General features: G+C 37.5%; 1 protein-coding gene across 1 annotated transcript; it reads right to left on the bottom strand.

Annotated features, from left to right (window-relative positions):
* Positions 1-10268: 10268 nt before the first annotated feature.
* Positions 10269-13462, bottom strand: LOC103421641 (microtubule-destabilizing protein 60-like). The gene is made up of 8 exons (XM_070804652.1): positions 12413-13462; positions 12259-12304; positions 12071-12166; positions 11857-11976; positions 11592-11690; positions 11218-11277; positions 11033-11127; positions 10269-10569 (listed from the first exon to the last, which is right to left on the bottom strand). Exons 1-8 carry the CDS (start codon positions 13273-13275, stop codon positions 10455-10457), a joined length of 1494 nt encoding a protein of 497 aa, XP_070660753.1. The 5' UTR covers positions 13276-13462; the 3' UTR covers positions 10269-10454.
* Between the last annotated feature and the right edge of the window lie 676 nt (positions 13463-14138).

Below are 14138 nucleotides of genomic sequence, written 5' to 3'. Positions count from 1 at the left end.
GGAACTCTAAATTCCTGACTCTAGTAATCGTTTCCGCTAAGTTTCTTTTGCTCTAAGCCAAGATGGCTGAAGAACTCTCTGAAACTGAAAGCTCGATGGATGCTCCAGCATTTTCTGACGTTGAGGTCAATCCTAATCAACATCTTAGTTCTATTTTGTTGAATGAATTCAACTACCTTCCCTGGAGTCGTGCAGTATCTCTTGCACTTGGAGGAAGATCAAAGCTTGGCTATGTAAATGGTGCTATTGAAGCTCCAGTAGTCACTTTTTCTACATACGAGTCGTGGCTATGCAAAGATCAGTTGGTCATGTCTTGGTTGCTCAATTCAATGGAGCGAAGGATTGCTGAAATTTTCAGTTATTCCGAGTCATCCATGCATCTTTGGAAGCAAGTAAAAGAGATGTATGGAAATCAAAATAATGCTGCCCATGTCTTCCAGCTTAAGAAGAATCTGGCAAGTCTACAACAAGGAAGCAAAGCATTTGTTCAACACCTTGGCAGTCTTACAAACATGTGGAATGAGCTCAATGTTTATCGTCCTCATACCACTGATGCCACTGTGTTTATCAAGAGAGCTGAAGAAGACAAAAATTTTCAACTCTTGGCAAGCTTAGGTCCAGAGTTCGAAGACCTCAGAAGTCACATCTTAATGAATGCTGAACTCCCTTCCTTCACTGGTGTGTGCCATAATCCAAAGGGAAGAAGTAAGGAGGAAAGTCATGAATCAAGAGACTAAAGACAACGTTTCTGAGACTAGGGCTTATGTCTCTAGCAACAAACGTCCTGAAAGCAAAGTTTACAAGGGAAAAAGACCAGATTTAAAGTGCAGCTACTGTGATTCTCTTGGCCATATAAAAGACAGATGTTGGATTCTTCATCCGGAATTGAAGCCTAAGTTCTTGAAGGAGACAAAAGGTCCAGAGATAAAGGGTACACAAAAATATCTGAACAACAATAGCTATAAGGCCAACCATGCAGCTACCTTGTCGACAGAAGGAATGGTGAATTTCACTACCAATCCTGCTGGATTAATCAATGATTTTGCAGCATATCTCCACAGCAAACAGGTGCTTAACAATAGAGATGAAGCTCTCGTAGCTGAAGAGAAGAATCACACAGCTTTACTTGGAAATTTTGCTGGTTTTCTGGCTAAACATGACCATGTTTCACAGAAAGATATCCCAGGTATTTTTAGTGCCTTCTCTACTGCCCTAAATGCTAGTAATGAACATGATTATTGGATCATTAACTCATGAGCCACGGATCACATGACAAATAAAATTAATAACTTACATGATTTTACAAAAATGACAAATTTTTCTTAAATGTCAGTAGCTAATGGGAAGGGTGCCACAGTTGTCGGCAAAGGAAAAATCAACTTATTATCAAAACACATAGAGTCAGCAGCCCTTTACATACCTTCTTTTCCTTTTCAATTTCTATCAGTATGAGCTATCACCAATTTTCTAAATTGTCTAGTCATTTTCTCCCCTCACAATGTCATTTTTCAGGATATCATCACCAAGAAAACAATTGGTGAAGGTTTCTTGTTGAATGGGCTTTACTACTTGGCTAAAGACACTAAGAATCCCAAGTTTTTTCAAGTCAGTTCAAGTGTTTTTCAAGACCAACAACTTTGGCATCAACATTTGGCACATCCTTCTGATAAAGTAATGTCTTTTTTGTTTCCAAAAATATGTAAGGACAAGTTAAAGTGTGATGTTTGTCACTTGTCTAAGTTTTCTAGGTTGCCTTTTGATTCTTCCACTTCTAGAGCTAGCCATCCTTTCGAAATCATTCATTCAAACATTTGGGGTCCAATACTAAAGTCCTTTGATGACTATAAATACTTTGTAACCTTTGTTGATGATTTTACAAGGATGACTTGGTTGTATCTTTTGAAATTTAAGAGTGAACTTTCAAATGTTTTTCAAGATTTTCACAAACTGGTTGGTACTCAATTTGCATCAAAAATTCATATATTAAGATCCGATAATGGCACTGAATACATGTCCCGTAACATGTCTCAATATCTTAGTATTCATGGCATACTGCACCAAACGACATGTGTTGGCACACCCCAACAAAATGGGATTGCTGAGAGAAAGAATAGAGACCTTCTTGAGAAGACAAGATCAATCATGTTTCATATGAATGTGCCAAAGAAATTTTCGTCACAAGGAGTACTTACAGCTGCCTGCTTAATCAATAGATTGCATAGTAAAGTACTCAGTTTCAAGTCTCCATATGAAGTGTTGAAGGACAGACAAAATGATCTCTCACACTTGAGAGCTTTTGGGTCCACTTGCTTTGTTCACAACCAATCTCTCCACCGTGATAAACTGGATCCTCGAGCAACCAAATGTGTTTTCTTTGGTTACTCATCTACCCAAAAGGGCTACAAGTGTTACAATCCAATCACAAAGAAAATAATGGTTTCAAGGGATGTGAGATATGATGAAAACATGTCCTACTTCTCTAAGAAACTAAGTGATGCAGATCATGGGGAGTTTTTGAGTGACATGTTTCCATTACCTAGTGTTCCTCTCTATCAAGAAAGTCTCATTTCACGTGACCCACCAACTCTATTGCATGAGCTACCTTCATCTCAAACCACAGATATTGAACCTCAAGTTCCAATTCGTCGAAACCCTTCTAGGGTTCGACAGCCTCCACTTCGACTACATGATTATGTTACCTACACTTCTAGGTATCCTCTTACAAACTTTGTTTCCTATAAGCAGTTTTCCTCTTCTCATACTTCTTTTCTTAGTACCTTGGACAATACTCATGAACCACAAACATTTCAAGAAGCAAATGAACTTGAAATTTGGCAAAAAGCGATGAGGGATGAACTGCAAGCTCTTCATGACAATCGAACCTGGAGTGTAGTTAAACTTCCCGAATGGAAGAAATTAGTTGGCAGCCGTTGGGTGTACAAGACTAAGTTCAACTCAGATGGGACGATTGAAAGGCACAAAGCTCGTTTGGTGGCTTATGAATTTACTCAGACTTATGGCTTGGATTACAAGGAAATATTTGCTCCCGTAGCCAAAATGAACATTGTAAGGGTTCTATTATCAGTTGCCGTAAATAAGTCTTGGCCTCTTTATCAAATGGATGTAAAGAATGCTTTTTTGCATGGGGAATTAGAGGAGGAAGTGTACATGAAACTACCACCCGGACATTCTCAATCAGATGACCCCGACATGGTTTGTAAACTGCACAAATCCATTTATGGATTAAAATAGTCTCCACGTTCATGGTATGCAAAACTGAGCTCCATTCTTGAAGAGTTTGGCTTTCAAAGAAGTAGTGATGATTCCTCACTATTTGTTCTTGATGGCTTAGTTGGAAAAGTAATCGTTTTAATCTACGTTGATGATCTTATAGTAACATGTGACAATGCTGAAGAAATTCACTCTCTCAAGCTCGCTCTGCAAAACAAATTTGCCATCAAAGATTTGGGACGTGTCAAATATTTCTTAGGTATTGAGCTTGCAAATTCACAGGAAGGCCTCTTTCTCAATCAAAGGAAATACGTACTTGATCTTTTGAAGGACTCTGGCTTAATAGATAGTAAACCTGCACGTACTCCTTTGGATAGCAAGCTACAACTTAGTACTCACAGTGAAGCTCTCTCTGACATTACTAAGTATCAAAGACTTGTAGGAAAACTTATTTATCTCACAATCACGCGTCCTGATATCTATTATGTCGTGAGTATTGTGAGTCAATTTATGCATGCTCCTACATTAGCTCATATGCAAATTGTGAAGAGAATTCTTCGTTATCTAAAAGGGTCTATTGGTCGAGGACTCCTTATGACAAAAAATGATAGCACTGCCATCATGGGATATACAGATGCTGATTGGGCTGGGAATTCTCTTGATCGCAAGTCAACAACAGGTTTTTGCACCTTTGTAGGTGGCAATTTGGTAACATGGCGCAGCAAGAAGCAAACTGTTGTAGCTCGATCCAGTGCAGAGGCCGAGTATCGAGCTATGGCCTCCACTGCATGTGAACTTATTTGGCTGAAAAGCCTTCTGTTGGATCTAGGCTTTCCCAGCAATGAACCTATGTCTATGTTCTGTGACAATCAAGCTACCATGCACATTGCTTCCAATCCGGTCTTCCACGAGAGAATGAAGCATATTGAAGTGGATTGTCATTATGTTCGAGCACAAGTTCAATCCAAAATCATAACCACCTACTATACTTGCAGTCATGATCAGTTGGCTGACATTTTTACCAAATCTCTTCCTACGGTTCCGTTTCTGTGTATTATGTCCAAGCTTGGCTCAAGGGATCCTCTAGATCCAGCTTGAGGGGGAGTGTTGGAAGAATAATGTTGTTGGAAGAATAATGCAAGCTTTTGTCTAGTTTTGATGGATAACAGCTCAGCTTAGGGAGCTTTCAGCTAGTCTTAGTGCTAGTGTTAGCTGTTTGCTTTAGTCATGGTGTTTAATGTTTACTTTAGGCATAGTTAAGTGATAATATTCCCTCATCATTGTAAAGCTAGTTAGTGAGAGTGAAGGTCATCATCATACTTGCTTAGCTGCCATTATCCTCTACCTTTTGTCCTCCATTCTTCTTTCCCGTTTCTTCTTCTATATATGTTTGATCTTGTAACTGTTTTAGACATGAAATATACATCAAAAATTCAATATCCTGCTGCACAATTATATGCAGTACAAAAATGAGTAGATTGGTAACCCACTCAGTAATATCAACTGCATCGCCATTTGCCGTAAAAAAAGCACATCTCCACGATCCTACAAGTATTCCTTCATCATCATCATCATATACTTCGACATTCATTTCACCATTTGTCCAGCTCTTCACCTTCTCACTAAACAGATAGGGCTCTGGCGGAGGCTGACTGTAGATTTTGTAGGTGAAGTAGACTAATGGAATAGTAACGATGATAATACAAATCCATGTGCATGTACAACCTTGTAGCAATGCGTTTTCGTCTGCAGCATTTACACCAGGAATCCAGCCAAGCAGCAAGATTACGAAGAAAAATGTTAATCCTAACTTGTCCTTCTGGCTCACTCGTGCACCATGCTTAATGGAAAGCCATAAAATTCTGGAACAAGAATAAAATCAAAATTTATTAAGTTGATTACTGCGACTGTGTGTGAGAGAGAACATACTAAGAGGTTTAAGAAAATACACATCCACACGGAAGAACATATTACACAAGAAACAACTTTAAATGCACCTTTTAGTAACAGCGATATCATTTGTAACGATCGGAAGTGCATTGCAGGAGCTTGATAAAATCTTGCGGCCTTGAGAACAAGCAGGGCATTTATGTTGATTGGCGCATGTTATATTGCAAACCAAAAAGTATATGAAATGTGCAATAATTGGTGTAGTTGCTTCAATATCCGTACATACACGTTTTGTAATGCTTTCGATAGAATAAAAGAAAGGGAACATTATAAAAAATGCACTTACTGTTGCTAACACTGGTATGTTTCAATAACATGAAACGCTTATCTTGCGAGTTTGTCAGGTTAATAGTTTCTACATTGTAGTGAACATATTCCGGGTCATCCAATACAAGGACCTGTCAATTAGCTCAAAAGTCGATATTAATCGCTTCCATGAAAACTTAAAGTTGCTAATATAGTTTTGGCTAGAGAAGAACTATGCAGAAGAGAACAAGTCAATTAGCTTCATAGGTGTGTATGGATGGGTGGACTAATAATCCTAAGTAGTTCTGTTTGGGAAGCTAAATTGTTTCTTGAAACTAAAGGAAAGAAACAAGAACAAGCCCACATAGATCAGGAAAAGGCCCAATTGTGAACAACAGAGACAACAAAAGGCCTAAGGCCTAAGGCCCAGACTCCGAACCACTTAACAATCACACTAATCATAATTAAATGGTGTAATCATATTCAGAAAAAAAAGACAACCCACCTTGTTGTCCTCACTGAGAGCAACAGCAAAGAAGCCGTCAACACCGCAACCTTTTGGAGCCCAAATCACAGCCATCCTGCCGAAATCAGAAGGCGAATTAGAAATTTTCATCATTTGGAAATTAATTGGACAGTTAATTCATTAAAATGTTGAAATAAGTATAAAAGGACGAACAATTAATTCTACTACAGAGTTGAAGTAATCATTTAGTATTACGGGTTTAGTGATATTACTTTTCATTCGTAAGTGAGAAGTATTACTAATGAAATCATTAGACAGTTAATTAACAGCAATTGGATTGTTACTTGTTAATTAAGTCATTCTAATAAAATTTGAAAGCAAGGAAGTTCGTTACCGGTCGGCGGAGAGCACAATGTTAATCTGCGTCTGCAGCGCTGATTTCTCTGATTCCTGGAACTCCTCCAACGGCGTTGCTCCGAGCTCTCCGCCGAGCAAAGCCAACGCGCAGTCCTTACGAGCGAGAAAGACCACCACGCACCGCGTCGATTTCTCCAGTTCCAACTCGTACACCAATGGCGTCGACGTTCTGAGCTTAACACCGAACAATACCGACGCGCCGTCCGTACGCTCGTGTTTCTTGAGGAAAAGATTAACGCACGGCGCTGTGTGTAGTGACGCTGTGTGCACCCTCGGATTTTCTGAATCGTCCAACTCGTCCACGAACGGCGTCGCTGAGAACTTTGTTTTGAAGGAGGCCAACGCGCAGTCCTTACAAGCGGGAAATACCGCTACGTGCCCAGTCCAGTCGATATATTTCTCCGGTTCCAACTCGTACAGTACCGTAAGCATTATGACCAAACCTCTAAACCGCAGGAGCAACGGACCAAGCATTACGACCACCTGAAAGTAATCCAGGTTTTGTAACTCTAGATATGCTTCGATTTCCAGAGAGAATTTGTTGTCGCTCTGCCGTTTGTAAGAGAAACAAGGTGGCGTATAGATAGCGAGAAAAGGCGGAGTACGAGAAGAACGGTGGATAATGGTTTATATACAAAATGATAGATTGTTGACGTGTTGAAAGTAGCTACATCACGAATTTTATATTAAGTGTATTAAGGATATTAAGTATAAAATACTGGTTTAGAGTGTTGAAAGTAGCTACATCACGAATTGTATATTAAGTATATTAAGCATATATTAAGTATGGCAACCAGTGTTTGATGAAGCACGCCGATCCCGACTTCCATCTGATTTGTACTTGACGACGGAGAATCTCGGTCTGGATCGACGCCGATCCAGTATTTTATGTTAAGTATGTTGAAAGAGCAGATCGACTACTTTAGAATCAGGAAATGCTTGGCAACAGAGCTTGCTGCTTTGGTGAGTTTCTTAAATGACTCTTTCATTTGTGTTTTATGTCTACGAGTCGATGTGATCGGGTTTCACATTTAAATAATTTTTTTTATTTTTTTATTTTGGTTTGGTTCGAGATTACTGAACGAATGAAAATGTGAGATCGATTCCCGTAGTGAAATTTTGGGATCGGTTCGGGATTGGGTACCGAAATTTTCGGGATTTACGTTTTGGGATTTTTTGGGTTCAGTTTGAAATTTTCGGTATTTTTATCCACCCCTAATTAATTTATCTTAACTAGCCTCAATTGACTCTTATTTATTTTTTTATCTGATAATATATTATTTATTGTTGTTTAAAAAAAAATTACTTGTTTTAGTTATTATTGTTTTTTATGAAATATATTTTAGAAATTCCTTATTTTTGCTCATTATGTGCTCCCCCTTGTTTGGTTCTAGTTCTCTTTTAAGGTCTTTATTTTGAGCATTTGTGAAGACTAAATGCATATTAGTCACAAGATTAAATTAGTTTATATCCAAATGCTTAAATATTGGAAAATTTAATAAAACAAAACAAGAAAATGAGTTTTTAAATGGTTTATGGATTTTAAGTTGATTTTGCTTTATATAATTGTCAAATATTTTAAGCTTTTAAATGTAAACTAATTTTTGTGGCTAATATGCATTTGATCCTCACAAATTCTCAAGGATGTAATTATAATTTCCTCTTTTCCAAGTAAATACATAAATACTTTGTGAGTTTGTTTCTTTTTTGAAAATAAATACATAAATACTTTTATTACAAATGTATGAAATTTTCATCATCTAAGAGAGATCAAATTGGTTTATTCCGAATATTGATAGTTAGTAAATTTTTACGTATTTTCTACACGTATTCCCTAAATCCCAAGTATAAATTTCATTTGAGAAAAACGATTGTCACACAATAAGATTGTCTTTGTACCTCTTAAGAAAGATCTTTCAAATAATCAAATTAATGGTGGAAAAATCACAACTAAACTAGTTGCTTACAAATCATATACAGGATTACAAATTTAAAAGACATGATTAATGGTCACTAATACGAAAGGGGGAATGAACAAGGCTAAGGAGAAAAGGTGCCCAGTCCAGTCGATATATTTCCAGAGAGAAGGTGGCGTATAGTAAATGAGAAAAGGAGGAGTAGAAGAAAAAAGGGTGGAATGAAGAATCTATTGTGTCGTTGTAATTAACAGAAGAGGATCCTCTCTTGAGTTTAGGATGGGAATCCTCTTTATCACAAAATTCGGATCTTTTAAATTTAATCCAACGGTTGCAATTATTATAATTTTTAGAGGGCTCCCTGTTTGAAGCCGTTTGATTAAATTTGAACGGTCTGGATTTCGTGATCAGGAGGATTCTCATCCTGAGCTCAGGAGAGGATCCTCTTCCGTAATTAACATCACGAATAAGGGCAAAATGATAGATTGTTGACGTGTTGAAAGGCAGAAAAGTAACTACATTAGAATGTTGGAAGTACCACGTCACGAATTTTATATTAAGTATATATTAAGGGATTTGGATACTCCCCTTAATGTTGGAAGTACCACATCACGAATTTTATATTAAGTATATATTAAGGGATTTGGATACTCCCCTTAATGTTGGAAGTACCACATCACGAATTTTATATTAACGATATACTTAAGGGAAGTACCACATCACGAATTTTATATTAAGGATATACTTAAGGGATTTGGATCCTCTCCTTAATGTTGGAAGTATCGAATTTTATATTAAAGTATATATTAATGGATTTGGATCCACTTCTGAGCTTAAGGAGAGGATCCTCCTGATCAAAACACGTGGGTCGTTGGATGAAAATCCAACAATTATAATTATTATAACTTTAAAGGACCTTCCTATTTGTAATCGCTGAATTTTCATCCAACGGTCCACGTGTCTTGATCAGGAGGATCCTCTCCATAAGCTCGGGAGATGATCCAAATCCTATATTAAGTAGCAACCAGTATTTGATGTAGCGGAGCGACTACATTAGAATGAGGAAATGCTCGGCAACAGAGCTTGCCGCTTTGGCGAGTCTTCTATATTTTTATTCTTACATAACTCTTTCATTTGTGTTTTATGTCAACGACTACGAATCGATGTGATTGGGTTTCGCATTTAATTAATTTTTTTATTTTTTATTTTGGTTCGGTTCGGGATTATCAAATGAATGAAAATATGAGACCGATTCTCGTACTGAAATTTCGGGATCGGTTCGGGATTCATTTTGAGATTTTTTCGCTTCGGGATATTTTGGGTTCGGTTTGAAATTTTTGGTATTTTTTTCCACCCCTAATCAATTTATCTTAACTAGCCTCAATTGACTCTTATTTATTTTTTTATCTGATAATATATTATTTATTGTTGTTTAAAAAATATTACTTGTTTTAGTTATTATTGTATTTTATGAAATATATTTTAGAAATTCCTTATTTTTGCTCATTATGTGCTCCCCCTTGTTTGGTTTTAGTTCTCTTTTATGGTCTTTGTTTTGAGCATTTGTGAAAACTAAATGCATATTAATCACATGATTAAATTAGTTTATATCCAAATCCTTAAAATATTTGAAAATTTAAAAAACAAAACAAGAAAATGAGTTTTTAAATGGTTTATGGATTTTAAGTTGATTTTGCCTTATCAAATTGTCAAATATTTTAAGCCTTCAAATGTAAACTAATTTTTGTGGCTAACATGCATTTGATCCTCACAAATTCTCAAGGATGTAATTATAATTTCCTCTTTTCCAAGTAAATACATAAATACTTTGTGAGTTTGTTTCTTTTTGGAAAATAAATACATAAATACTTCTATTACAAATGTATGAAATTTTCATCATCTAAGAGAGATCAAATTGGTTTATTCCGAATCTTGATAGTTAATAAAATTTTACGTATTTTCTGCACGTATTCCCTAAATCTCAAATATAAATTTCATTTGAGAAGAACGATTGTCACAACATAAGATTGTCTTTGTACCTCTTAAGAAAAATCTTTCAAAGAATCAAATTAATGGTGGAAAAATCACAACTAAACTAGTTGCTTACAAATCATATACAGGATTAAAAATTTAAAAGACATGATTAATGGTCACTAATACGAAAGGGGGAATGAACAAGGCTAAGGAGAAACAGATTAAGGGTTCTTTCTCGTCTTCTTCTTCAGGCTTCAATGTTCGTAAGTGTAGGAGCTCATATCGTTCCATGACAAGCAGCACTTGATCTTCTTGTTTTGAGGCACATGAAACTTCGGTTCTTTCGGTATAGTTGGATGCTTCATTGACCTAACAACGAGGAAACGTGAGCACGGCGTCAGAAAACTGTATTACGTCCTACTTATAAATACAATTTATATCAGAATATGTCTGGCTCAATATAGAACATTTGACGGGATAGACTACGCTGTTGGAGGAACCGAAACCATATTTAGTCTCCCTTAAAACTTCAAAGCAGAAAGTTAAAGAACCACAGATTACATGATAACTGTAAATCCTACAAAGCCAGAATCAGTGTAAATCAGTGTAACTTTATAAGAGATTTTATCGACCCGCTTTGTAAGGATGGATTCCAAAAATTATCTGCACTTTCTTGTTCTGCATATTACAAAAACGATTTTGGAAACACCCTTGTCATTCCAAAATGAGAGTATTCCAATCATGACATTGTTTTATCTTGACATGCAAGAAACTTCAAGAGGAGAAAGGGTCTATGTATAATCGGTTTACAATCAGATCAATGAAGTGTTACCTTCTGGGAATGAAAGGCCTGTCAAAGTAGGGCATCGGCTGTGCTTTTGGGACAAGCTCCTTTCTCAATCTTCTTATTTCCTCCTCTTCTGCCAACTGCAAGAGAAAAAACAATAACAAAACTCATATTTCAGGTCGAGAATAACTATGATAATAGAAAGCTCATCAAGTGCAATAACTCTTTACCTTCTGCAGTCTCTCTCTTTCCATCTTGTATTGCTCAAACAGGGTCATCTTCTCTGCCACCTGATAGTGCACACAAATACAAAACCAATTTCAGAAAAGGAATTTGTTATCGAGTCTCTTGAAATATCATCACATGCCCAGCATACCAACCGACATCACCCATACAAGTCATTTCTCATATATATCTCCAAAGTGACGTTATGGTCATTTCTCATGTAATAAGAGTAACTTCTTGGAGTCCATAAATCTAGAAGTGTTCCTAAAGGCACCGATAAAACAACTTTGCCACACATAGTTTGCTTGCACTACTGAGCAGAATGACTGAACATATAAGGACAAGCGCATATTCTCAATGCTCAAGTATTTGAAATCACCTGATGATCAAACTCAGCTCGCTCTACTGCCCGCATGTCACTGTGGAGCTTCAGGTCGGTTGGTATTGTAATTTCTTTTACCGGAGGTTTCAGCAAGCACTGAGATGACAAACACCAAAGGTATCACTTAAATAGCAATAAATCACTTAAACACCAAAGGTTTCATACAAGTTAGTGGTTCAGTCTTGTCTTTCTTGCAATAACAATAAATCACTTAAATATAGTCCTCTTCATGTGATTTCGAACACCGAATTTGTATCTATACCTCTGGTTCGTCTGTTGTCCATGGGAGGCCCTGAGCAATTGGTATCCGCTGCCTCTCCTCCTCCATCATCATCTCTTGTAACTTCTTCACGAACTCTTCCTCCTTTTGTCTTCCCCTTTCCTGCATTGAGATCACCAAACAAAGTTAGAAGCAATGCGAATGCAAGTAAACTTTCGAGTACTTTTTGATACCATCCATTTTCCGCACAATTTACCTCTGTTCTTAGCTTGAATGGCTTAGCGCTAGTGGCTCTCTGTTGCCGCTTCTTCTTCCATCTCGTTCCTCCCATTGTGCTAGAAGATTCAGAGCTCTGAAATTCGAACCAAAATACAACCTAACCTAAGTTAGTCAATCATTTTCAATCTCCAAATAATGTAAAAAACAGTTAAAACTAGATCTTACATTTCTTCTGTTTCTTCGCCCCCCGTTAGAAGTCCTGCTTGAACCACTGTTTAATCAAAATAGCAAATCCAAAACTCAGTCAGGACTTACAACAAACAAACACCTGGTGTGCATCCAATTGTAATGCTAACTATAATTAAGTATAATTGCTAACCTTCCCAGACTTCCATCCCAAGAAGAAGAGACTGAAGGCCGCCGATCCAGACCGAGATTCTCCGAAGTCAAGCACAAATCAGACGGGAAAAACGACGACGAAACCTGTGTTTCCGGCGCATTCGGAGGAGGCTGCAATCCAGGCAATGTCCACTTCTCTACCTTCTTCCCAATCTCTTCCGCTGCCTCCTCCTCCCCATTCTGCTCATCCGAATCCTTTGAGCTTGGAATCGAAAGCAGCTTCTCAAATGCCTGAATCAAATGCATCACCTTCCCACGCTCTGGCACACTCTTCCTCGCCTCTTCCAACAACTTGTCCCTTCTTCTCTTGATTGTCGAACAACCCAATTCACTATCCGGGTCCAAATCACCCGACCCATCTTCAATATGAAGGTCCTGAATCCTCAAACCCTCCTCGATTGCTTCCTCCAGTTCACGCTCAGCTCTGTCGCTCTCCTTCAAACTCTCGGATTCGACGTCGTCGTTTCGCTTCTTGAAGAACTCTTCCTGCGACGCCCGTAGATTTTCATACGCAACGCAGAGGCACATTTTCGAATTTCCCTTCTCTTTGCACTTGCAGGCGACATTCGGATTCTCCTTCTTCGATTTCTTCTTCGCGACGACGAACTTTCTCTCCCGGATCTTGTTCCGGGGCGAACGAACAACCGGGTTTGTGTTCTTGGACGCCGATTTCTGGGACTTCGCCGCCGATTTCGACGCAGGGGAAGCAGTGGGTTTGGGGCCAGGGGAAACATTGGGGTTCGAATTCTCAGTGTATCTCGAGTTGTCGTGCTTCTTGGATCGAGACCCATGTTGGTTTTTCACAGGAGTCACCGCTCCGGCGTTCTTGCCGATCAAATCCATCGGAATGTGAAAGAAAAAGAGAGATTATTCGCCGGACACAACTGGGTTCGTTGAGTTTAGATAAGAAAATCAAGGGTTTGCTTTTTTTTTTCTTTTTTTTTTTTTTTTTCTGAAGCGAGGAAAGAATGAGTGAGGATTGATGGATTTGGAGAGAGAAAAAAAGAAACGTTAGAGCTGTTGACGCTCTATGTATAACGGCTATTTTTCTATGATTATATGTGCACCGTCTGATAAAGCTTTTAAAATTTCTGTCTATGTTGAACCGTTGGATTAGGTGTTACTTTAAAAATAAATTATTTTGGGTCGTTTGGATTAAGTGATTAGGAATTTAGGAGAGAGTGGTGGTGATAGAGGATTTCATTTACCAACGGTTGCAGCCGAATAAGGCAAGTCATAATACTGAGATATGTGCACGTAGTTCAATATCTTAGAAGATAAAATGATGATTTTTAATTATGCATCCCTACTTAATAATTTCTTTTTTAAATTATTGTAATAATTTCGAACTCTTCTGCCTTTCCCTTTTAATGTAAATTTAAAAAAAAATATTACGAAAATACTCCTATTATCTTATTTTGTTAAAACCCCTACTTTTTTTTTTATCAAGGAGCATATATACTCAATACGACTATGCAATCCGCAATAAAAATACAAGTATGGGCATTCCAACCAACACCTCAACGTATATAACAGTAATACAAGGTATGTGATTAATAATCAATATTATATTTAAAATTATTGTCAACCATGAGTATGTCTGGGCAAGTATTATATTTAGAGAACTTTACGAAAAGTTTCTGATATTGTTCATTTTAACGAAAAACCACATTTTTTTCACTAAAATGTTAATCCTGGTACTATTC

Source organism: Malus domestica, chromosome 09, assembly GCF_042453785.1.
Source record: "Malus domestica chromosome 09, GDT2T_hap1".
Taxonomy (NCBI): Eukaryota; Viridiplantae; Streptophyta; class Magnoliopsida; order Rosales; family Rosaceae; genus Malus; species Malus domestica.
Note: the sequence above shows the minus strand (reverse complement) of the source record. Positions and strands in the feature narration are given on the sequence as shown.

Coding starts and splice junctions, on each gene's coding strand:
- LOC103421641 (XM_070804652.1), bottom strand. CDS start 13,275: ATGGATTTGATCGGCAAGAACGCCGGAGCGGTGACTCCTGTGAAAAAC. Junction 12,305..12,412: donor TGGGATGGAAGTCTGGGAAG/GTTAGCAATTAT, acceptor TTGATTAAACAG/TGGTTCAAGCAGGACTTCTA. Junction 11,977..12,070: donor CATTCAAGCTAAGAACAGAG/GTAAATTGTGCG, acceptor ATCTCAATGCAG/GAAAGGGGAAGACAAAAGGA.